We start from the raw sequence: 26,691 nt of genomic DNA on the forward strand, positions 1-26,691 counted from the left end.
TATACATGCTTGCAAACTGCAAGAGCTGAGCTCTTTGCAGGGTAGTGGGGCTTGAGGAAATTAGTTATCTGATCTTTCCATCACCCTTTAGCGACCCACCAAAAATCAGGTTATGACCCACAGTTTGGGTGCCTGTCCTCATAGTTTGTGATCTTCATCCCTCACACCATTCTAGTCACCCTCCTATGGACCTGCTCCAGTTGTAAATATTCCTCTTAAACTGTGGCGCCCAGAACAGAACCCAGTATTCCAGATGAGTTCTGACTAAAGTACCACCATTAATTCTCATTATCTGTATATATACCTTGATTGATGCAGCCTAGAATTCCATTCACCTTCTCTGCCACCATGTTGTGCTGCCACCACATTTTTAAACACCAAGATCATTTTAATGCAATTGACTGCTCAGACAAGCATCCCCAATGTATTTCAGGTTTCTCCTACCCAAATGCAGAACTTTATATTTGCCCTTATTGCAGTTCATTTAGTTTGCATTTTTCAAGTTTTCCATCCTATCCAGATTGTCTTAGATCCTTCTTTTGTCCTCTAAGGCAGTGATTGATACACATTTAGCACCAAGACCCACTTTTTAGAAAAAGAATCTGTCAGGACCCACCGGAAGTGATGTCATGACTGGAAGTGATATCAAGTAGGCTGCCTACTTTGTAACAATTTGTAACAATCCTAGGCTGCAATCCTATCCACACTTATCCAGGAGTAAGTCCCATTTACTGTCATTGTTAATGTACATAGTGGCCTGTTAAAAGTACAGGTCTGTAACATTTCCCGAAATACAGTCACATACCATGGTAGCATCAAATCTAATATATTCAAAATAAAATATTGAAATGAATGGGGACCTACCTGAAATTGGCTCATGACCCACCTAGTGGATCCTAGTATTTCAGAAACACTACTCTAGGGCATTAGCTGCTCCTCACGGTTTGGCGTCATTTGCAGATTTGATAAGCATCCCCTCTATTCCTTAGTCCAAATCATTTATAATGATGTGGAACAACATTGGGCCCAAGACAGAAACCTGAGGCACCCCATTTGTCTCTTCCGTCCAGATTGACAGGGAGCTGTCAACAAGCACATGGAGTATTGCCTGCAGCCAGCTACACATCCACCCAACAGTAGCATCATCTAGCACACATCCCACAAGCTTGGCCACAGCATGTCATGGGGAACCTTGTCAAAAGTCTTTCTGAAATCCAGATTTATTATGTTCACAGCATTCCTCTACCCCTAACTACTGAGTTAGGGCCCAATCCTATGGTCCGCACTGCACCCCCGCAGTTTGGACTACAGCCACAAATGTGCCGTAAGGCACGTTTGCGGGGCTTACCGCAGGGCTCCTGCCGAAGGTGGCTCAGCACACACCCGCATTCAGCAGCTCGGTGGTGCCTGCGACCGCCAGGCTGCCAAATGGCAAACGGGACGGGGACGTTCCGTCCCGAGGGGGGGAGGCCAGCGTGATGCGGGGAGGGGTGTGCCTGCGGGCGGGCGGTTGGGCGGTTACTGGGCGCACACCCTATGCGCCCAGTAACACAATTGCAAGGCTTACCTTAGTGAAAATGGTCTTGCTTTAACCAGTGGTTCCCAACTTGTAGTCCAGGGACCACAGGTGGTCCATGAGACCCTGAGAAGTGGTCAGGGTCTCAGGAAAAAAAAAAGATGATAACTTCCAGTGTCTCTCCAAGTGAGTGCTCCCCCACAGACCAATAAAGTGTCAGCTTTGGCTGTAGGTAGTCCATTCTTCACCCTTTCTGGTACAGTATAGAGGAGCACTCACACGGAGAGATGTTTCTCCATTGACCACCAGTGAAGGTGGAGAGTAGACTCCCCCCTGCAGCTGGCATTTCCATTGTCTAACAGAGCACTCCCCCATAAGTTACCAAATTGAACTGTATTTTTTTGTGTGGGGATGGAGAGGGGTTGCATGTGGTCCACGACAATTCCAGTGTTTGCTGCAGTGGTCCATGGTCTCCTAAAGGTTGCGAACCACTACTGTAAACCTACAGGCTTATAGTGATGAGCAGGCTGCCTCCTGGCAGCCAGAACTCTTCAAAAGACACAGTCAAATTAATAGGAAGTGGAAGTTATTTCCTCTTCCTGTTAACTTCAGTCGCATCTTTAAAAGAGTTCAGGCTACCTATAGGCTTATAGCAACTTAGGTAGTAAAGCAAGACCATTTTCACTAAGGTAAGCCTTGCAATTGTATTACTGAGTGTGGGGGAGGGCATCAACGGATAATTGAAACCACGAATATGGGAATATTATTAATACTGTTAATAATAACAATCGGCAGATACAAGGGCCCGCCTGTAGCTTTTTTTTTTTTGCAACTCTTTGCACCAGAAATGGAACCTATACCTCAAACATGCAAAATCTGTGGTATTCTAACCTATGCCAGTGGTATACCTATTCTCTCCCAATAGTGCATGTAATGAGTGTAGGTGTAGTTGTGGGTTAAATGGGACTGGATTAGCATATTGGTCATTATTCAATCAGTAAGGATAGTAATAAGTATTATCATACACATTTTCTCCCCATGCACTATTTGCGAGGCTGCTAGCCTGATAAATGTGTTTGGGTATTGCATGGTGGGAAGATGGTCTGTAATGTCACAGGGCTTCAAGTGCTTACATCCTCCCCAAGGAGGAAAAACTTGCATGAAAAGTCAGAATCTTTTCAGCTATCTCAACTGATATTATCTTGAATACATAGCTCTCATTGTTCGTTGCATTGGGAAGTTGGTGCAAATTTTGAAATACAGGTTTCATATTAGTATTGTATTTTCTAGCTAATAAAAACAGGATCAGATTTAAACAGTGTGTGACACAGAACCACAACTTAAGTTGGTGATGATTCTAGATGTGTGCCTAACTTTTTTTGGAACAGTAACTTGTGGAGCATGCCCCTTCTTGCCCTTCCCTCAGTTTGTTGAAGGGAACTGCGTGTTGTTGGTTTTTTAAAAACACGATTGCAGTTTCATTGGCATCCTCATGTGTTCTTCGTAATAATATTTGGAGAAGAACTACCCATGATAAAACTTGAGGCCCTTACAGTCCTCATCCCCCTCCCAATATCAAACTTTATTTACAGTTTAACCAATAAGTAGCCCAAATTTCAGAATTGAAAAACTATTTTTCTTCAATATGCATGTTATAATGAACAGTTAAATTAAAAACCATATTGACATGAATAATTTTCTTTATTTGCACAAAAATGTACAACTTACAAAACATTTTGTCTTTTGACAGGTTTCTTTCCTAATTAAAATGTCTAATGGTTATGAAGATCACATGGCTGAAGATTGTAGGGACGATATTGGTAGGACAAACTTAATTGTTAACTACCTTCCTCAGAACATGACCCAGGATGAGCTACGAAGTCTGTTCAGCAGCATTGGGGAAGTGGAATCTGCCAAGCTTATTCGTGACAAAGTTGCAGGTAAAAGTGTTAACTTGTAAAAATAACATTATGGTTGGTAGACTTAACTGTATTTTTAACAACAAATTGTGGGGAAGAAAGAGATGTTCTGTGTGCCAGTGTGTAGGGCCAGTTCAGATAACACACCAGAGTAATGATTTACTTCAAATATTGTTTTCAATAAGCTAGGATTGACTTTGCAGAAAATATCAAAACCTGACTTCTTTCACTGTCCCCATTCCTTAGCTGACCATAAATTGACTAATAATATCATAAACAGCTTTGCAGTTCCTTGCACACCATCAGCTGCACTGCTGTCATTGATCTCAAAACAGAATGTAACCTCAAGTTCACACATGCAAGTTGACTGTTTCTTACCCATTTCCTTTCTGTTTTGCACCAAAACAAGATTAAGCAATCTTTATTTACAAGCCTTGACTTATTTGAAGGGGCGATTGTGTGCAGAACTTACCTGTGCATTTTACAGTGTGGAGGAAGTGAGTGAATAGAGTGGACTCTCCTTATTCGCAGGTTCATGACATGTGGATTTGACCTAATGCGGATCCCAACCCACATCAGGAGGGTTTCACTGTACCTCCCAGATGTGACTGGGAAAGTCTTCCAGTTTCATCTGGGAGGTGGTCTGATGGCCCTCTGCCACCCGTAGATTCCATTATCTTTGGGTTTTGGTATTGGCAGGGATTCCAAAAATGGATCCCCATGGAGACTGAGGGCCAACTATATAAACCAGTTGTCTCCAAACTGGAGACCACTGCGCAACACTGCTTTTCACAAGCAGCCCTTGTTGTTCCACTGCTCTGCTGCTTCTTCACTCATGAGGGCTTAGAGATGCTCGGGGCAGTTGCATCTCTGGCCTGGACATGCTGGTGCAAAGCCTGCTGGGACGTTGGGTCATTGACGCTGCCCAGAACATTCCTATGCCCCCATGAGTGAAGAATGAAGCAGAAGAGCAGCGGAACAGTAAGAGCTGCTCACAGAGGGGAAGAGATTTAGTTTGAATGCTGGACCTGCCTGTGGGCCAGGGTTTGGCAAGCCCTGATATAAACAAAGCTGTTTGGAGATCGTGCCAGTGAGAGAAACTTGTAATATAGTGTCTCTGGATCACTTCTGTTCTAGGATTCTGTCTTCGTAGAGGCCAGTGCTGCAAAGGTGAAACCATTGAGGGAAGCCAGTATACTTGGTTTAGAATCTCACAGAACTATAGTTACGGCTAACAAGCCAACTCCAAACATGGGTACAGATCATGTTTGTTCACTTGAAATAAACCACAGTTAGTTGGAAAGTCCTACTTTGAATAAACAAAGAAGGTTATGGTGCCATAGGGGGCCATGAAATAAACCATGTTCCTTGGTAAACTGTTCCCTGGGAACATGGAGTCTTCCAGTGATTACCCTTACAATTACAGAGATTACCCTTGACACCTCAGCAAGTGTCTTTTCCTGCTGGGCAATTGGCTTCAGAAAATGTGGTGGATCCCTTAGAGAAGATTAAGGCTCACACTTTTTGCCTGTGTTTTTTTAACACTGGAAACACTGGGATTGGCTGGGATTATCGCATCACAAAGGAAAGCTGAACACTTCAATGATGAAGGCCCAAAGTGTGTCTTCTTCACTTCATCTAGTCCCTAGGTTTCAGAAGAGCTGCTACTGTAGAGTGTTAAACCCGGACACTCGTATTCCCCGCTTACGCACTCTCTTCAACTTCCTAAACTAAACCAGATAATTATAGAATCTTATTTTTCTACAGAGGTGGTTAGCTTCGTACTTTGCAGTTACAATGTGGTGAAGCTAGTGTTTCTAAAGGTTTATGAAGGATTGGCCAAACCCTAAAGTCTGGCCAAAATCTGAAGATCTTTTTATGCATGCCCAAGATGCACAACAAACCCCTTCCAAAAATGAAGAACTTTCAAAAGCAATTTGATACGTCACAGGGACCTGTTTATTTGAAGAGGAGAAAAATAAAAAATAAATCCCCATGGGCCATGGAAAGGTGATAATTTTACTAGCTTGTTGTTTTTAAATTTAATAAAGCAGTTTGTTGGAGAATCTGAATCTTTATTATTTATTGGGGCTGTGGCATGAAAAAAGTTGAAGATACAGGTTTAGTCTAATGTACTCTGTGGACAAAGTTTCCTTTCTACAAGTCCAGAATGTTTTGCTTTAAGCATTGGTAAAGTAAGCATTTTCTTCTCCATCTCCTAGTTATTTTAACAAACCCATGTTAAAAAAAATACCTTTTCCCCCCTACAGGACACAGCTTGGGTTATGGCTTTGTGAACTATGTGACAGCAAAAGATGCAGAAAGAGCAATAAACACGTTGAATGGCCTGAGACTTCAGTCAAAAACTATCAAGGTATAAGTCACTTTTGTAAAAGTATATCAGCCAAAGCCAGCAGGAGATGGCTTTTTATTCACCCTCTTAAATCCTAGTTGCTCAGTGGCTGCATAGAAGGCTTCGTCAAAACCCCTCATTTACCATTACTTCTGCTTCTGTTGGTGGCCACCAATATTTCGGCTCCCCTTTTCAATGTGCTGTTGGCGCCTCATGTATACATGATACCTTATGTATATATGCGCTCTGGGAAAGCAGCCACATTCAAGTGGTTGGCAGCTAAGATTAATATAATTTTTTTTTTAGTCCAGACTGCCAAAGACCACTCAATCTATTAATTTGTCTTAAATTATTAATTTGATTAATATTAATTAATCAACTAGTGTCACAATCCTAAAGTCATCTTCAGCAGTGGAGCACAAACTCCACCAGCACAGGCTGTTGCAAAAGTGCTGTAAAGCACTTTGTGACAGTGTAGGAGTTAATGGCGCTGGTGGGAAGGCCTGTGCTGGCCCACCAGCCCCAGTGTAAGGAACACCACGTGCCAGAGCAGGCAAGGCCCACACTAGGCAGGAGAGGAATGTAATAGGGCAGGGGGAGGGCAATTATGGAGCTGGATTGGGCCTGGGAGGGGGCAGGATTGGCAGCACTGGCATGTGCCATATCCTATCCCCTTTCTCAGGAGAGATCTGCTGACACGGGTCTACTTGAATTTGTCATTAAATTAGCAGGCACAGTAAACCCATTGCAGCAGCTGGGGCTTTCCCCAAGGCAAGGTGACAAAAGTTCCCTTATCCCAGGAGATCTCCGTGCTGCAGGTTTACCCTGCAGGATGCAGCACAAGCAGTGCTAGCACCTCTGCATCGGTGTGGAGGAATTTTGTTAGGATTGGACCATGTTACAGCACAAAATTAAGCACTCACATGGATCGCTTATGTGTTAAGAGGAAAAACAGTTGAAGAAAAATGGCAGTTGACTCTAGCAGGCGAAAAGTTCAGAAGACAAAGAAGCAAGGACTCAAGTAAGGGGGTGGCCTGTCTTGCTTTATAATCTGAGTACTATGGTTTGCATTGCTTTGTGAGTTGAATCTCATGCGTGCTGGCAGTAATACACCTGTAAATGAGATGCTTGTACCCTTATGAGCATTGTGTTTTCTGGCATACAGAAAGCTTAACCAGTAAGATTGTAAAATACTAAGTTTTATCTTAATTGCTGTATTATATTGTGCTTATGAGTACTAATGTATTCAAGATTTGAGTGGCAATCAAATCAAAGGCCCTGAGTGCATGTACTCCCAAAGTGCAAACAAACACTCTTGGGGTGCTCAGTTGGTCATGGATTTTATGAGCAGGTTTCCCTTGTTAAGTTTCCAAGCTCTTGTGTAAAAAATAAAGTTTTGTATGAATGTTCAGGCTACTACTTAACCATGTAACCCCGTTGAGACTTCCAGCATACATGATCCTCAGTATTATTTCCTCCTCCCTTGTGGAAACATTTGGAAAGCTGAATTGTTCCTTTGCCGTATCCAGCAAGTGGCTACTGTGAAGAAATTTTTGATATGGGGCCTGGTTGTGTTGCTTATACCAACAACCAACAGAACCTGCTGTAAAATTTTGCTGTAAAATGGGGAGCCTTGAGAAATCCCTCCCAGTGCAAGTCTTCATACAGAAATATGTGCCAGATGGGATACAGAATTTTTTAAAAATTCTTAACTTCTAAGCCTTCTAGTAAGTAAATGATTGCGACCGAGATGACTGACTCTCTGTGGCTAAATTGAGATCATCTTATATTTAGAGTTATTGTTTTGGTTGATTCCTGGCAAAGCTGGACAAATGGCAGGCTGCTAGAAATGAAATGTGTTAAACAGAATTCAAAAAAGGGGAAATTGCATTTGTTTCTTCTCTCTGAAATACTGACAGTGAGGGAAATTTTGCTTAGAACAGTAAAAGCAGGGAATTGACTGTTGCTAAGAGTTCTGGAGGGATATAGGCAGCTGATGCTTTTAGGAATTTGTGAACCTAAATCAGTAGTCCTCTATCTCCCCCCCCCTCTTTTTTTTAGGTGTCATATGCCCGTCCAAGCTCTGAGGTTATCAAAGATGCAAACTTGTACATTAGCGGTCTGCCAAGGACAATGACACAGAAAGATGTAGAAGACATGTTTTCACGGTTTGGGCGCATTATCAACTCACGTGTGCTGGTTGACCAAACTACAGGTGTGAATGGCAGTATTTCTGCTACGTTCAGTGCAATTATATATATTTTCTACTGGATTGGCTGGCTTGGTGTACCGTTAGATATTCATGTGAGGGTAATTGCTAAAGCACTTTGCAATATTTGCACCTCTTCCTTCCTCCCAGGATGACAGGAAATGAAGATCTGGAAGAGTAATTTTATTTATTTTATTTTTCAAATTTTTATACCACCTTTCCTTGGTGGAACTCAGGCTGAGATACATAGTTCCTCCCCTCCTGTTGTCCTCACAATAACCCTGTGAGGTAAGTGAGATTGAGAGATAGTGATTGGCCCAAGGTCACCCAGGAAGCTTATGTAATGTGGCTGCATTGAGTGGAGAAGGACCAGCAATACCCTCTTGCCTCAGAAATTCAGGCCTTTTCCTCTTCTGATATTGATTATAACAGTAGGTCTCCGCCTGGGAATACTGGGTGCTGTAGGCTTATACCATAGTCTTTCGAGACTGAAGGTTGCCAACCAGTAGGTCTCACATATTTAGCACCAGGACCCACTTTTTAGAATGAATCTGTCAGGACCCACTGGAAGTGATATCATAATGAGAAGTGACATCAAGCAGGAACATTTTTAACAATCCTAGGCTGCAATCCTACCCACACTTACCCAGAAGTAAGTCCCATTGATTGTCATTGTTAAAAGAACATACATAGTAGCTTGTTAGAAATACAGGTCTGTAACATTTCCCCAAATGCAGTCACATACCATGGTAGCATTAAGTCTATTATATTAAAAATAAAATATTGGAATGAATGGGGACCCACCTGAAATTGGCTCATGATCCACCTAGTGTGTCCCAACCCACAGTTTGAGAAACACTGAGAAATATTGACTCAGTGACTTGAAAGTGCATATGTAAGACTTAACACTTAAGAATTATCCTCAGTTTGCTGATCGCAAACTGATTGTTTTAAAAAACTGCATTTTGAATTGTGGTCTTTTTGAGGCAACTTACCAGTATTCTGTCTAAATCAAGTTGATGACTCAGTGTAATTCCTCCATTACTCAAATTTGGGGGGGTTTTGTCCTTTTTGGAAATGTAATTTAAAGGTTAACCCAGGCAAAGTCAAGCGCTATATCCTGTTGGCATTAGTGGAAAAGTTAAGCATATGCTTAGCTCTTTCCTCTCGAAATTCATAGAGCTGAAAACGGTTAATGTTGAATGGATTATTTTCCAACTTCTCCTTTTCAGTGTTGTTGAAATACATAGATTATTTAATTGTACAACTGTTTCAAGATTGTGTATGTTTGGCAGGAAAGGAAGGGATTGCTTATTTTGCATTTTCATTGATTTGGTTTCCAGGTCTGTCCAGAGGGGTTGCATTTATCCGGTTTGACAAAAGGTCAGAAGCTGAAGAGGCAATTTCAAACTTCAATGGTCACAAGCCCCCAGGCTCTTCTGAGCCAATCACAGTGAAGTTTGCAGCCAACCCCAACCAGAACAAAAATGTGGCACTGCTTTCACAGCTGTACCACTCACCAGCAAGACGGTTTGGGGGGCCTGTCCATCACCAAGCACAAAGATTCAGGTAGGTTAGGAAGGGTGAAAATAATTGAAGGTCTGTACTGTGTGTCTCTGCTTCCTTGCCCTTTTAAAATCATTACTGCTCCTCATTGGACACATCACAATCTTCAGTTGCTAGAGAATAAAACAACATTGGTGTAACCACTCTACATGTCAAAATATTAGGATTAGCGTTCTGTGAAAGACCTTTATAATCCATGTAGTCAATAAAGATGGCTTTTCTAGGAGTAACTCTCCCTTCATGAAGCCCAACCATATATGTTAATGAAAACATTAATAGGTATTCCATATCCTAAGCCATGCATCGGTTATAGGTGCCATTTTTAAATAATCTGTAAGAGGTCACAATAGATTTCAATGTAAATTTATATCCAGTGATTTCTGTTATTACTTTAACCACTGTTTCCCAATATTTCTTGACAGTTCACGTGGAACCCATCAGCTTGGTCCCAATTGCACCTCCAACATCTTCCATTAGATTTATAAGTGCATTCTGTATAACTTTAGGGAGTTCTGAATACTTTCTTTTCACATTCAAGAAAGTTGAGTGCTTCTGTCCCCAAATGGATATGTATCCCCAAGTGTTGTCAGTAATCATTGTTGATGTCCATTTCTGTTCTTATTTCTGTTCCATCAGCTTTTTCCTTTTTTCCTAACAATTTCAAAAGTAGATGATTAAAAGCCCTCCAGGTCCTCCTTCCCCTGTAAATAAAGGTTGAAAATTTGTCTGTCTGATCTGATGCTTCTTAATAGTGTGTCAAAAGATAATGTCCTCAAATTACTGAATGGGGGTCTGGTACACACTGTAATGCACGTTTCCTCATAAGGTGCAATTCCAGTACTGTTAAAAAAAGCTGGTAAAATTTTCTTATCCTTAATCCCATGAAAGTCTCTATCCCAAATCAACAATCGCTTGGGCAGTTTTAGTTAAAGGCTTCGTTATGTAATATTTTTTTTAAAACAGCTATACCGTATTTCTGATTAAAAGTAGTGCTCAGAGTAGCTTAAAGAACTATAAACACATCATAAACTTTTTAAAGATACAAATCAGTAATGTTAAAGGCAGCACTTTAAATAGAAATAAATCACAGTATTATCAGCACAGCAACCCTGACCCAAGCTTGAAAAAACTCCAGACAATTTATTCTCAGCTAGTGATTCTGTGAATATCCATGATTTAAGGTTCCTAAAGTGAAATTCACATTTTCATTTGAGAAGCGATCCAAACAAAGCAGTAGACTTACAATCAGTGTTGCCAACTGGCAAAAAAAGAAATGACATGTTTCACAGTTATATATATTGAACACTGAATGAGGAATAATGTATAATGCAGCCACTTCTCTTCCCACCCCTTTGACATGCTCATTTCTCTGTTAAAATAAATTGGGGCAAGGCCTATCTATTCCTTCTAAATTTGGAAGGAATACTGTGCAGTTTTGCTAGGTCCATACCTTCTAAATGGAGAATGTGCAGTTATTCAAGCATGCAAATACAAATTAACACTCAAAAGAACAACTTGTAGAATCCTACTTCCATGTAATGCAGTTGTTCAGCAGAGCAAAATAGTTGCAGAAGTAATTGCGATACCTTCCCACATCCATGCTTGCAGCCCAAATGTATGCATGTTTGCTTGTTGTTGAAGTCTGCATTTAATGTGATGTGCAGCCGCACAAATCTTCCTTGGGAACAGTTTTTTTGTCTCTAAAGGACCCACAGGTGGTTGCAAAATTGATTGGCGTAATGGTGAAGACTTCTTAATTTTTCCCTCCTGTCCTTTACTGCTCAAAAGCTGCCTTTCTCCCCCCTCCTTCCTCCTCTACTTGCAGAGAGAAAAGATACAAGTACAAAGGGGGTGTATGTGTTTTTTTTCCCCAGCCTGTTCTCCATGGTTAGGGAAAAACAACTGGAGGGGAAAAGGTTAAGAAAAAATACGTACACCATTCTCTCGGGGCTTTTGGGGGGTTTTTAAAAGCAAATCAAGCAGGGAAAAATGCACATACCATTATGGCTGCAGGCCTGTACAATGCTTAATGCCTGTTGCTCATGTCCTATCTAGTTTGGGCCTGTGACCTGCTGGTTTCAGTAGGACTTACTCTCCATAATTGTACATGAAATTGCTATCTTAATCTAGCAAATGTTTCTCCCCTTCCCACTTTGGCACTAACTTCAGAAATGACTTTAGACAGTTGGCCTGGGAGACTCATTACCCTTCACTTTTTTTTATTGGCTCTTGGGAAGCACATTTCTTTTGCCTTCTCTAATAATAATAATTTGGCATCCTGGTCAAATATTATTGTGTCCTAGATTTACCTGCCAGATCTTAAGTATAATTTTGTCACTCATTAATTTTTAAAGTTGTTTTCAGTAAGATTACAATTTTTGTTCATGGTCATTTGTACCCATTTTTCTTGTACAAGTTTTGCAAAAGCAATCTCTACCTTTTTTTAAAAAGATGGCTGTTCAGTAAAACCCGATGTATCATTGCAACGAAAATTCTATATCAGCTCCTTCATAGCGGAAACTGGAACAAGAGCATACCCACAGTTAATACTGGGTTATTGTCTAAAATACAAGGTGCTGTGCAGTGATAACCCCTGCCTGTAATATTGCAGTTTAAGCAGCCATTTGAGAAAAATAAAAGGGGTAAGGGAGTCCAATTTCTTAAATAGAATTTTAGATTTTCATTCCTCTTTCAGTGATTAAAATATTAATCAGCTGCCTCAGTGCATTTGCTTTTCGTTTTGATATCACATATTTTAACAATTAGCTATTTTTATTTTCTGTTTAACCTAACTGAGTTATCACTTAGAGGCTGAGAAGTGTGTGCTTATTTTGTTTCAAGTCTCCTGACTAGACAAACAAGACACAAGTCCTCTGAATACTATTTCCTTCTGTTTTAGTTGGGAAACAAATATTATGTGACCAGTTTCTAAAAATCTTAAGTCATACCGTGAAGAAGATATTGATCTTCATATTTCATAACCATTACCAGTTTCCGGTTGAATCCCATTTAGTAAAATTTTATGTTGCCTTCGTTCAATATATGAGGAAAGGTTTTACCCTTGGCATTATTGTTTTTAACTCCTCCAGTTTCTCTCTTTTGATTTGCCATTAATCAGTCTTATGTGGACAACTGCCACAGATTAATGTAAATAATACTTAAATCCTTCTATCAGGCCTTTCTGCCTCCTCACTTGAGTGCTTCCCATGCTGTTTTTTGTGGTAGGGGAAAATAATGATATGAAGTTTCTTTCTGCTCACACCACCGACCCATCTATCCTCAGACTTGCCTACAGTGACCAGTAGTGGTTCTCCTGGCCTAACACAGAGATCTTTTCCAGCCCCTACTACCTTCGATCAGGAGTCTCCAAACCCCAGCGCGGGGTCCACATGCAGCCCTCGGCAAGCCTCTATCCGGCCCGCGGCCAACCTCTTGTCCCCTGAAAGCCTCTAACCCACTTGGCCAAACGTGACAGGAACTATGCTATGGTTGTGTCTGGAGGGTGTTCTAAGGGCCAGAGAGGTTGAATGAATGAGCCCATTCATTCATTTATTCACTCCTCTAAGTTCTATCTCTTATTTATATAAATTTTATATTTAAATTTTTTTTCCAGTCCTCAACACCATGCCAGGTATTTGATGTGGCCCTCTGGCCAAACAGATCAGATAAAAATTAATACTTTAAACCTGTATCCCTATATATACATTTGCTTTAGCACTGAGTTATGGTTTGGGGTAGATGCTTTGCTAAGCAGCATGCCTGCCAGCATGCCCGCCAACCGCTCTCACATACACAGGTTTGCTTAAAGCAAGGAATTGCATAGTTCTCTCTCAGTGTTCCTTATTGTCTCCATACAATAAGTACAATAAGTGCACATAAGAGAAATCCCTTCTTTATTCCCAAGCCCAATCAATGTTCATGCAAAAGACTTGGGGGGGGGGGATAGTAAGCACAAACAGAAGTTAGTGAGTAAAACCAAGCCAATTTTTTTTAAAAATAAAGGTAACGGCCTGTATTTTGTACCAGGTTTTGTAAACATGGTAATGGCCCCTCATGGTCTTTCCAGGAAGCTTTTCCATTGTTGAGGAACCCAAAAAAATCTTTCTTGGAATAGAATTGTAAAACCACCGCTTTACCCAGTCAAAAATACTATTCAAAAGTATGTAAAAATATGAATAATTCATCAACTGCTAATATCAAATAAACAGTAGAGCCAATAATTGTCCTGCAAAGTTCTCTGTAAATTCATCACCATAATGATAAATAGTTCTAATAATCATCCCAATAACATTCGCTATTATCAGTAGTGAATAACTCTGTTAAGAGTTTTCTAATCTGCTAACAAGATCTCACTCCTGTTAGAAACAGTTAAATTTTAATTGATTCGTAATAGTTTGGTTAGATAATAATCAGCAATACTATTAGCAACCATAAGCTAGCACTTTGTTTTTAGATGGCATATACTTTAATGTATAGAGATTGGTTCATTTTTCAAGAGATTTACTTGCATTGGTTACCAGCAGCAGCTCAGTTGGTACACATTAAACTCTGTATATCAGTGTTCCCTGAAAGCTTAGTTATATCTTCTGCCATTATCCCCTGTATCGGCAGCTGTTCTCTTTAAGAACCTGGTTCACAATACTAGATACACTTTTGAAAACTCTAGTTATATTTTCAAAATGACTTTCCTCTAATTTACTGTTCTTCTGGTTTTGGATTTCTTATTTCACTTGCTTCTGTGTCTTTTTTTTTTAAAGTCTTTGCTCATTTTCACACAATGCTTGTTATAAATTCCTTCTAGTAGTTATTTCTTCAGTGAAACCCTTGCATGTTTATTTTTAAATTCTCCAAAAGTGTAGTTAGATGGGTATCTTTCAGAATTCTTGTTACATGTTAAATAAATACATGTTCTTCTATTTGCCTGTACTCAGCCTCTTCCATGTAGATGGTTTTCCCCACTGTGTTATGTTCCTTAGGGTATTTTTGCCAATTGTTCTAAACATCTTAATTTAATGGACTTGGGGTTGAAATCTATGGCTTAATTCAGATGATCTGCTTAACCATGCTTTGGGAGATTGTGAATGAGCCACAGACTCATACCTTTCCTCCCTGCAGATCAGGGCAAAGTGTTTGCCCTCCAAATAGGAATCAAGAATCCACTTCAAACTATGGTTTCTGATTCTAGTTTGAAGGTAAACACTAACCATAGTTTACTGATTTGGAAGTTGCAGCAAACTAGAGTTAGCACTGAACAGGAAATGGAGAGGGGAAGACGTAGGGTGCATGTTCAGGCATGTTCACAATCCTTAGAAATTTGGGTTGGAGAACAATTTGAATGATCCTAACCATACAGGTGGATCTGAAAAGGTTGTTTAACTTATGTCTGATATCTCTTGGTTAAACAATTTGGTGTGCTCCTCTTTCAGTTGAGAGAACAAGGTTATAGAGAAGGTGGTGTATTATTTGTCTACAACCAAATAGTGAAGAGCCATTCAACCCTAAACAGGCTATTAAAACAATTCTCTGATTTCTCACCTTGGCAGGATGTCCACCCCATATTACCAAATAGCCAAATCTTTGTCACTTTGTAATGTGTTAAGAAGATGGGGCAGGTTCAAAGGGGTCAAACTCTGTGAGACAGTCAGCTGTTATCTTGCTTTTCTAGGCCAGGGAGAAAGGGAATAGATCTATATAGCTAAATGCTGAATGGAATACAGTAAAGGGCCAAGAGCCCTCTGACTACTGGAAATAAATTGGACCTAGTGCCTAAGAGTTTTTCCATGTTTTTGGGAATGGGGTAGGGGTACCATGGAATTGCTAGAGAAGAGGCGAATGTTTTCCATGCCTGTCTGGTAGCTGTTCTTGCAATGTTTAAAGGGGAAAAATTGCCTCATGGCCTCCCTGCATGCAAGCCTGGGTTTCTCGGACTGTAGAATCCAGAAATGACCAAAAAATTCACCCAATCAATGCAATGCAGGTCACAGACCAGAGCAGTTGCTTCTTATTGGCCCTTTCACAATGGTTCAGGTAATCGCAGCTACCGGAAGAAGCTACCATGGTTCAGGAACTGATGTGGCATGTGTATACCGAGGATGTCTGAACATCAGCTCTTCCCCGATCCTGTCAGTGGCACTATAATCTTGTCCTTGGTATAGTAGTGCACAGTTTCCAGGGAATTTCATGCAAGCCCGATTGACCTAAATAGGAGCAGTGTTGTGTGTGTGCTTGCTCTCTCTCTCTCTCTCTCTCTCTCTCTCCGCTCTTGTTCATTTCATTTGAATCGGTAAGGAGAAGTAGGCAGTTGGTGACAAATTTAAGAAGAATAGCCATATTAGCCTATTTCAGTAAAAACAGCAAAGGATCTTGTGGTTTCTTAACTGTAGACTTTATTGAAGCAGAAGGATTAGAACCTACTTCGTCAGATGCTTGGTGTCCTCAGAGGAGAGGCAGACAGGTAAAGAGGAGGAGGAAAAAACCCTAGAAAGAATGGGACCAGAGGAATAAAATGTAAATGACAGAGCCCAAATTATTATTTCCTTGTTTGTATTTCATCCTTCTTCCAAGGAGCTTAGGGAGGGATACATTATCATAATATATCCCCTTTATTCTTACAACAACCATATGAGAATGATGAGTGGCCTAAGGCTTCCAGGCCTTTGAACCTAGGTCTCACCAACCTAAATCTAATACACTTAACTTCTACGTCATACTGGTCTTCAAGATATTTACACCAGATAAAAACTTAACATATTTGTAGTCATAGTTAATAAATACTATCTTTTTAGCTACACATAGCTACTGGCAACTGTAGTGAAAAATTCACAGCCGTAATTGGGATCATGGGTCAGAATGCAATCAGAAGTGTCAGATCTTGAGTGCTGTTTGTGCTACACATGAGCCTAGTTTTAAAATCAATTAAAATAAAGTAGTAATATCTATGATAGAATAGGTCACTGTTCATATGTACACAAGATAGAAATAATATCAGCTTACCATGTTGCCTCTTAATTTCACAACTTTCTAAACCTACTATTTACCCTTTTTCCTCTGTACCTGTGCGAGTGTGTAAGAAAACATTTCTTGCATCTGACAACAAGGGTTCTAGACCATGAAAGATGCTAGGTTTTAATATGCCCCAAGAAGATGCTTTGCTGTTCTGCTTGCCGGAGAGGCACATTGATGCTTTGCTTCATAAGCAGTGCCCTGGGCTCTGTAAGGCAAACCCAACATTCCTGATCTTGATTCCCTATCAAGTTTGCTTGATTGAACTGATTTTTTTTTGTTTTGTTGTTTTGTTTACATGAACTATTGTGTGCTTTTTATTTGCTAGGTTCTCTCCTATGGGTGTAGATCACATGAGTGGGCTTTCTGGTGTAAATGTCCCAGGAAACTCCTCTTCGGGCTGGTGTATCTTCATCTACAACCTTGGCCAAGATGCCGATGAGGGAATCCTCTGGCAGATGTTTGGCCCCTTTGGTGCGGTGACTAATGTGAAAGTCATCCGCGACTTCAACACCAACAAGTGTAAAGGCTTTGGCTTTGTGACAATGACAAACTATGAAGAAGCCGCCATGGCCATAGCGAGTCTTAACGGCTACCGGCTGGGGGACAAAATCTTGCAGGTTTCCTTCAAAACCAACAAGTCCCACAAATAACTTCGCTCGTGGCTTTTTTTCTATGGAATAGATAACTGAGTGATGGAAACGTTTGAAATTTTTTTGTTTTGTTAGTATACAATTCTTTTTGTTGCGCCAATTTTCACAAAGTTGTTTGTCTTTAGTCTAAATGAGAAGTGGAAAAGGGGTTTTATATTCTGGGATGCCACCAACATGTTCAAATGTTTGGGTGTTGTTTTTTTTCCTTAAGTCCTGCAACATTCTATTAGTTTTAATTTTCTTTTTAATGGTTCTGTTCATGACCTGTCCTTGAGCCCCCAAATCTAAATTGACAATTTCAGTTAGACTCGGACAGTGTTGAAATTGTCAGATATGCTTTCCCTTAAGTGAATGGCTGTTGGTTCCACTGAATGGTGTCTGCCATTTCCAAGCTTCTCTATAAAATTGTCCCCAGTAGCATCTGGCAAACCTTGACATTGGAAGTTTTAGCTGGCAGTTGATTTTTGTATTATCAAATATCTCTCCACCTACAATTAATTTGTAGAAGAAAAGCCTATAATGAATGAGAGCATGCCAGCGTTTTAGAACACTGTTGACCAAGTTAGTTGATGGATGGGCAAAATGTCAAACTGAAAAAAATCTTAGATTATTTTAAAAATTCTTTAAAAGCCCAGTTTCCAGTAAGAATGGACCAAAGAGTTTCATAGAAACTCTGGCAACATTTCAGAGTAAAAATGAAACTCCAAACCCAGTGTGAACACGTTGCCACTTGAAGAGTTCTTACCTCCAAATAGCACATCCTAGTGTGTTACTTTCTGATAAAAGAAATGTGGCAAGAATTAGTGTTAACCTTTCTTTCAAATATAATTTTAGGTTGAGTTCTTGGGTTTCTTTTATAAAAGTTATTAACATTTGAGCATTGTGATTTTTCTGCATCCCTTCCCATAAGTGCTAGATGTTTCCTATTTTAATAGGATTTTGTTTTGACAAATAGCTTTACGTACTGAACACTTGGCAGAAAAGTACATTAAAACTTTCAAGTTAGAGGTTTAACACAGACAAAAATTTGATTTTGTAGACTTTAAGATTTTAATTAATCCCCAAAGTTTTCTGCACTGCCTTGAAACTTTGAGTTGTTTTCTGTTAATTTTCTTTTGCTTTTTTGTGTTTTGTTTTTACTTTTGCATTTAAGACCAATTAAATTTCATTTGGTTTTGCTCAAATTTTGTTTTGGTTTGTTATTTTAATTTTCCGCCCCCCTTCCATATTGCACAGTGTCCAAACATTAAAAATACAACAATCCTTTTTCCAATAGGAATGATTTGGTGTTTAAGAAACATTGCGATCAACTGGCCAGTAGGAGATTAAACTTATGGAAAAGATTTACAACCACTGATGTAGCGAGAGTGAGGGCTTGTGGCAGCTTCTATGGCAAGTTGCTGTTTAACTAATTCAGAAGGGCTTTGCAAGTTAAACAGAATTCTCACTGTGTAGTAAATAGGTTTATAGTGTGCAAACTGACCGGTTTTTTTGCTCAAGAAAAACGTGTTGGAATCTTGGAAAGCAATTTGTCATGCATCACATTCTGAAAACTGCCTTGCATAAGCTGATCAGGGGGGCCAGACACCCCAGACTCTGTGGGCATTTACCTCCAAGAATCATCCGCTCATTCTGTTTCCTTCCCTTTCTTGAGCTTGTATGAGCCTTCAGCCACTGCCAGCTACCCCGCATTCCCTATGCTGCACTGAGAACTGACAGTACTGCCATGACTGCCACACCGGGGACTTGCCTCACTAGTATCACTGGAACGCTCAGCAGCACTCCTGCAGTATTTCTTTTCCTGTCCTGTGAGAATGCCCCTACACAGTTCTCCATACATGTTGCACATTTATAGATCTGCCCCACCAGTGAGGTACTGAGAGAACTTTCTTGCACCCTTGCCTTACATATTGTTAATTTCATAGGTATTCCAGTCTCTTCACTTCCTTGCTCCTCTTGATTATAGATGCTGATTCATGGACTAAAGATTTCTATTCCTATCCTGATGTAGTGTTTTGAGTAAATATCACTATGCTGCTTTGTGGTTTCTTGCAGCTGATAGCCCTATTCTTTACACCAACATTGTAAAAATGTCTCATTTGAACAGATGTTTTCCTTTGCTGTGTAAACACAATATCCTGCGCTTGCATCCCTTCAGACACTCTACATAGGTCTAATAGTGATGTGCCTTCATTCTCTTCTAACAGTGTGTTGCACCATTAAATGATAGCTTGTTTGGTGTGACAGATTTCTTTATGGACAGGATTCCCTCAGCTGTGTGTGGTTCAGGGTAAATGCACATCAAAAGTGCCCTCTTTGGTGGTGGTTGTTTTTAAAAAAACAACATTACTCTTATGAACCAAATGAACACTTTTAACAAGTGCTCTCCTAATCATCTATTATCCCTCTGGTGGTTCCCAAGGTAATTTCATGCATGTGCTTGGAAAGGCCTTCTGTTTAACGAGATTGCTGCCTTTTGAAACAATTCATACAACAGCAGTAGTTTTTCTGCTGTTTTTGCAGTTGGCATTAACTTTTCTATATTAGGTCCTACAACTGTCCAGACTCCACAGCTTGTGTACAATTTCACCCTAGCAGCTGCATAATCACAAATAACATTTGTTCTAGTCTTACCCTTGAACAGTCCTCTTCATTCGGTTGCAAAAACAAGGCCTGCACCTCCATCATTTCCAGTGGGTATTAGCTATGAGTGTTCATGTTCCAAAAAGGAACTTGGGATCATGTTCAGAATTTCCAGTTATTTGGAACTATGGGCCTGATGCCACTTGCTGTTACACAGTGTCAAGGATCCTCTCTCAACTGATATTCCTTTCATCCCAATCATTGAAACTTTTATTTAAAAGAGGGTGTAATTCAGTGGGACGTTTTCCTGCAATTCACCCTGTTGAAATGAATGGGAGGAGTGCAGCTTCCTTTCATTTCAGTGGAGCATGTGTAGGAGAATGTCTCACTGAATTGTGCCCATAGATTCAGGATGTCTTGAAATGGCCCTTGGGGATAGCTGTCTATCGCTAATAAGAACCTCTTACAATATTTTTCTTTTCAACACAGTTTAACAATGTGGTCTATGAAACGATCTCTGTGTTTTGCAGCTTTAATTTCAGCTACAGATTTGAGGCATGGTGTCTTGTCTTCTGAGCTCTTTGCTTGTCCTTTGCTAGGAATGGCTCCTTCCCTTTGTAAAAACTTGTCAGTTTTGATACTGTGGTTCCCCACCACCCTCCTATCATGTCTTGCAAAAGGACTATCAGTTGCTCAGACTTGACATTGGCTGTGCCAGCATGTCTTCCCAAACAAACCTCTGTTTTGTTTTTCTTGCCTTCCCTTGTATTTCCAGTTAACCACCTTGCTAAGCGTTTGCCCTATCATGTTTGCTCTGATTTTTTCCTAGTCCCAGTCTAGCAGACTTACTTCCTGGGACCCTGATTTGATTATGGTATAGACATCCTGGCAAGTCTGTTTTACAGTTCTGGGAAACTCTGCTCAGCTTTTGTTACACTTCTGGAGCTTGTAGAGGTGGACTCCTGAAAATGTACATTGTGATGCAAAACTGCATGGGACTCCCTTCTAGATTGTGACGTGGACAAAAGTCATGGATTTGAAAGGTTCTGAGTGATCATAATATTTGATCCTCATAAAGTGTGATACTATCTACATTCAATTAATCTTGTTCCATTTTTATTAGATTGCTTTTTTATACAACCTTGTATACTCTGATAAAATTCAGCATTTGGAAAAAAGAAGCCAGTTTGGAAAGATGCATCTGAAAGAGAGATTATAATGTTTATCTGCTTCTGCCAGGAACTGGACATCTTTTTGTTCCAAATGGGGGTGGGATTCCCTCAAGAACAGACATCTTAGTCTTCAGAACTGCCTTTTGTACAGTCCACATAAAAGATCTGCAGTCTACGTGCAGTGCTGTATACCATACTAATGGATCCTCAATTGGCATACATCTGCAGCAGTGAAAGAGGAAGTGTATTGATCCATTCTTGATTCATAAATCCTTGGATTTATGTTTTGTATTCATCCTCTTCCAGACTCTTTGGACTCTCAAGAAAGCATTTTTTTTTAATCCCTGAAGTGTCATGATTGTTTGGAGTCCAGGCCAAAAGGCAGATGAGTCCTGCCCTCATCTCAATAGCATATTGAGGTCTGTAAAGGGTCCCAGGAACATGCTGAGTTACAATAGAAAGTGCATGAAGCCACTATGTACTACAGGATGGCCAGCCTAAGCTTGAAGTGGTGAATAACTCTCCCAGTTTGTGTTATCACCGCTTTAAGACAGAATGTGAAAGCATTATCAGGTTGAATCAATTCACATTCTTGAAATAGGCTACATGTAGTAAACAAGAATTATGTGGGTAGGATTCTTTTTTTATTTTAATGTCTCAGGTTGACCAAATGTCTTGGATTCCTTTGCCTTTCTGTGCATTATCTTTTTAAAGACAAGGAAAAAGAGACTGAAAATAAAAGTGGTAATTGGGTTTCAAATTATTGAAAAGGGGGGATGTGGTTTTTCATAGAGAATTGCTAACAGTTTGGTGCAAACTAAAATACGAAAGCCCTTCTTGAGATAAGGAAATCCAACATTGTTTTTGTTAATTTTCACATGTAACAATTCCCTTTGCTTTTGTAGGTGGTGTTTCAGTTTACCACCAGTGGGCTAACAAGATGAGGGCCCATTGCATAGCCTGACCTAGAAAAGTCAGCTACGTTTTCATTACTTGTATAACTGTGTGTCATTTTGTGGTGATTACAACCCTAAATATTACATTCTGAATCTCTTTAAAATGCTCAGAATTAAGCTCTTTGAATTGGTTACAAATAGCTTTGCATTTTGTGGAAATGATTTTTATGAAGTGTGTAACTTTAGAGGAACTATTAGCAGCAGCTTCCATACTTCTCTGATAACGTCATGGAATCTGGTTTCTTTTTTTCCCTTTTCATAATGCTACCTCTGGTAGAAGGTTACCAAATCAACTACCAAAACAGGGAGCACTGTTTTTACAAAAAATACACCACATTTCATTTTCCCTAATTTATCACTCTGGGTGTGAAGCTCTTGTAGAAGCAAATATGTTTTGAACAGTTACATCTCTCCCCTCAAGTGCTGGGAATGAATTTGCCCCCAAAGACTCTGAATGTTAATCCTCCACTTCCAGCAGCTGGGGTTCTCTGGAATGCCACAGAAGCAGCATGAGTTCCTTCACCTTTTAACTGCTGTCCTAAAATCCCACTGGAGTACTGGTTTGAGCATATAAACTGGCTAGGGATTATTTGAAACTTTGTGAATGTTCACAACTGTGAAGCTGATGGATCACTATTTAGAAGTACAAGTTTTAACATATATAGAAATTTGCTATAGGATTTTTCTTCTCCCTGTATTATGAAAAGCCATGGATTTTGTGATCTGCCTGGTTCCTTCATTTTTTAAAAGGTTACTGTATAGTTTTAAAAAAATCAGTGGCAATTGCAGTTCATGCCTTTTTTAGTTTAAAACTGAATACAAAGTACATGCCACTTAAAATTAATTTGTAACACTTGCATGTAGTGAATTTAATCCATTTTCAGGATAAATAAGCTGTATCCAGTGCATGATTTAAAAACAACTCACAATTTGTGTGATACCCAAACTGAACTCACGCACACAGTAACTAGCTTGCCTTCAACCCCAGGTCTTCATAGTTGGCCTAGATGCCATTCTTCATTCCATCCTACTGCCAGCATTCACACACAGGTTTACTGAAAACTTATTTTCCTGTTGAGTGGAATTTCTACATTTTGTTGATTAATGCTAAAAGAAAAAGACTTTACAAACCGAATAATAGCATAACTGCCACCTAGAACCTTTCACCATTGCTATTTGTGTTCTATTTTTTAAAGAGAAGTTATCTCATCATGAATAGTTCGTTTTTTCTGTTTTTATCTTCCATGGTATAAAACTTTTTCACAAGATAATTTAAGAAAAAATGGAGGAAAGATGTTTTGAAGCTTTATGTTGAGGCGATCCTTTATTTGACCCGTAACTTGGAGTAGCACTTGTACATCTGGAGAGGTGCCATCTGCAGCCATTAATGCGAATGCCAGTGTGAGTTTTGCATGGGCTGTATAATGGTGGACTGTAAATGGCACCTTTCTAGTCTTACTTGGCTTCCCTTTTAAAACTTGTGTAACAATTTTTCCTTTTTTCCTTTTTCTTTTTATAAAGTCATCTGTCTGTGCAACAGAAGGCTTTTATCGGTTTTTCCATACTGTACAGTATATATGCTTAAACATTTTTTGTATATTTAGCATGTTTTTAAGTTATTGATTTTGTTTTATATCAAAATAATTAATTTATTTTTCAGGTACCACTTTTTCATTTTAACTTTGTTTTTACATGGGTTTACTTTAAATAAAGTATGACGCTACTATCCAGATGTCTAAACCGAAGTTGAATCCCCTTGTGTCATTGAGTGCTTGGTATTTTCAGAAACATGTCCAGGGCTTCCTGCTTGTGTGGTGACTAGACATTTAAGTGGACAGCAGAGGCCCTCTACTCACAAATATCTCAAATGTGGAAATAAAAAGTGGCATGTTTTAGGCAGCAGAGTGTGAAAAGGATCTTGATCTACAAGGCGCAGTCTACTAGGTTGCTGCTGAATGGTTGCTGTAGAGGGGGCGCTCAATTGTAGCTACAGTTGTGTGTACCCTGAGCTAACAATTGTTCTAATTCTTCACCTGGCTGTCCAAATTCAGTTCCAGGAAAAAATGGATTAAATCATGCCAATTTGCAGACTCTTACCAGGTTTTGCTAGCCATGGGAGGGATGACATGAAAGGGCCATCCTTGATGCTGCAAGTCTATCTTGGGCACCTATCTGGTTTCTGATTTTCAGCAGGTGTTAATCACATACAGGTATGTGTTGCTTAACGACAGGGATGTGTTCTGGGGAACATGTTAGGCAGTTTCATTGCTATGTGAACTTTCTTAGTGCACATCACCATCTAGTGGGACAATCTGGTATAACTTATTGCTCCTAGGCTACAAATATCCATCATCTTATGAGACTGCCATCGTATGTGTGGTCTGTCATTGGATGGAATGTCTTTATGCAACGCATACCTGTAGTTTTCCTATCTTTGAGACTATAAAGAGCTAGAAACTTTATTTTTAAAAATGAAAGCTCACATTTTGCACTTACTGCCACATATTGTGCTTGTGCTACATGTTAGTTAGCAGCAGAGAGAGGTGCATCATTTGGGTTTCCTTTTCTAGGCACCAAATATTTTGGACTGCTCCTGATTGATGCTCCTGAAAGGAGACACCTGGCACTTGCTACTGTTGCTGATGGACTTGAATCACAAATGAAACTCAAGTCTTGGAAAGGCCTTGTTGCTGCTAAAGGTACGAGCAGCTGGTTTTTTTAAACCTGAAGCTGTAGTTATTGGCTATTATCTAGCAAGCATTTGCAGGAATTGCAGCTGCTCACTAACAGGATATCCAGAATTATCATCAAGTATAAAGCCTTCATTTGACTTGGCCCCAACTATTTTCTTGGAACTTTGCATAGCCTTGAGCTGCATTAACAAACTTCTAATTTAATGGTGATTATGCAAAAAACTATATTCAAAAATAAAATTAAAGATGTCCCATGTACATCACCCATGCCAAATGAGTAACCAGTGTTGATATATGTTGAATACATGGTATCAAAACATGCAGATAAGTCACCAGATTTATGATGGGTGAGGGGAGGAAACAGCTTATGAGAGGGATATTACATTAATGTTGCGTCTGGTTTGACCCTCAGCATTGAACATTTGGGCCTAGATCAAGGCTTTTCATCCATTTGTTTTGCAAATACCACTTTTCCAAGTACTATGACTACCTCCAAGATGCCAGCTGTACAAAAGGAGAAGGTGGCTTGTGCCCTAAACCGTGCCTTTACTGAAGCTGCACAGCCACTGCTTGCTCATTGGTGCACCACTGCCCAAGCCATTTCCACTTCCAGTGGGGCTAAATACCACCTGCCTTAGTGTAATATGCCGCTGGTTGAAATGAACTGAGTTAGATGAACAATCCTTTTGCAATGATGTAATGTTATAAGGCATGGGTCTCCAAACCCCGGCCCGGGGGCCAGATGCAGCCCATGGCCAGCCTCTTGTCCCCTGAAAGCCTCTGGCCCACTTGGCCAGACATGACTGGAACTGTGCTCTGGTTCCATCTGGAGGGTGTTCTGAGGGCCAGAGAGGTTGAATGAATGAGCCCATTCATTCATTTATTCACTCATCTAAGTTCCATCTCAAATTTATATAAATTTTATATTTAAATTTTTTTTCCGGCCCTCAACACTGCCAGATATTTGATGCGGCCCCCTGGCCAAAATGTTTGGAGACCCCTGTTCTAAGGCAACAGGAGCTGTGCACATTTTCTCTGAAAGCATACATACAGTATACATAAATGTATGTTTCACCTCTGAAGAAGTGCAAAGCAAAAGGGGGAAAAGAAAAACCACACCAGAGTTTTCAATATGAGGCTATGGATTGGAGAAAAAGATGATGGTACTTCTGTGAACTCTGGACATCCATTACATTGCCTGTCATCACATTGAAGTACAATTAAGCAACACTCCCAGTTTTCCAGGGATGCTGTGAGTCCCCTGATAGAGGCAGGTGCTATGTAACTTATCATCTCAGTTTTGCTAAACAAATCACGAACTGCTGCACAATCCCCCCATTCTCTTTATATGTGACTAGTTGCACCAGATTATGGGTGAGGCTGTCTATTTGTATATCTCATTGAGAAAAAAAGTGTGTGGGTAGATACCATCCGATACTCAGTTTTGTGTCTAATGGGACCTGCTTCAGCATGTGGTATGTATGCAGAGGTCAGTTTATATGCACAGATCTCACCAGCACTAGGTTGACCATCTGGATCCTGGGAGGACGCATTAATGCACAGAAACTAGTGGATATTTCAGTAAGTAGATAGACGCGCCCTACTTGCAAGGCCACACTGCAGCAACCATTTAACAACATAGTTTCCCTTGAGGAGCTGCCTTGAGTCATAGCCTCAAATCTTGCTCTTGACACATGCTTTTTTTCCATGCGGAGGACTCCAAGGGCTTTGCCTGCCCAGCAAACTGATACTTTGTTCTGATCAAGCAAGCAAACTACAGCACCAGTATGAAGCAACTTCCAGATCTGTGTGCCACCTGCCATACCACCATGCCCCTTCCCTGACTGCACACTCACACAGTTTCAAAATGATAGACACAGTAAGTTCATCAGTTTGACTGCTCCCAAGACAAGGAAAGGTAGGAGTTTTGTGCATCAGTGGCTGCACCCAGGACTACCACCATTTCTGATGGATGGAGCATGCTGCATTGCATGAATTGTGTGGCTAGCATGCCAGTGCCAAGCAACTGTCCTATGCCAATGGGGATTTTTTTACATGAGGCAATCCCA

General features: G+C 40.2%; 1 protein-coding gene across 1 annotated transcript in view; it reads left to right on the forward strand.

The window, feature by feature from the left end:
• The window catches only part of ELAVL1 (ELAV like RNA binding protein 1), a 37,924-nt gene extending 14,370 nt beyond the window's left edge, over positions 1-23,554 (forward strand). Inside the window, exons 2-6 of the mRNA XM_066636701.1 lie at positions 3,267-3,456; positions 5,706-5,809; positions 7,850-8,003; positions 9,341-9,566; positions 16,894-23,554. Of these exons, the coding sequence (XP_066492798.1) occupies positions 3,285-3,456; positions 5,706-5,809; positions 7,850-8,003; positions 9,341-9,566; positions 16,894-17,218 (981 nt within the window). The 5' untranslated portion in view covers positions 3,267-3,284 and the 3' untranslated portion in view covers positions 17,219-23,554. The remainder of the gene's footprint in view (positions 1-3,266; positions 3,457-5,705; positions 5,810-7,849; positions 8,004-9,340; positions 9,567-16,893) is intronic.
• Positions 23,555-26,691: the final 3,137 nt, after the last annotated feature.

This window comes from Tiliqua scincoides, chromosome 8 (assembly GCF_035046505.1).
Source record: "Tiliqua scincoides isolate rTilSci1 chromosome 8, rTilSci1.hap2, whole genome shotgun sequence".
Taxonomy (NCBI): Eukaryota; Metazoa; Chordata; class Lepidosauria; order Squamata; family Scincidae; genus Tiliqua; species Tiliqua scincoides.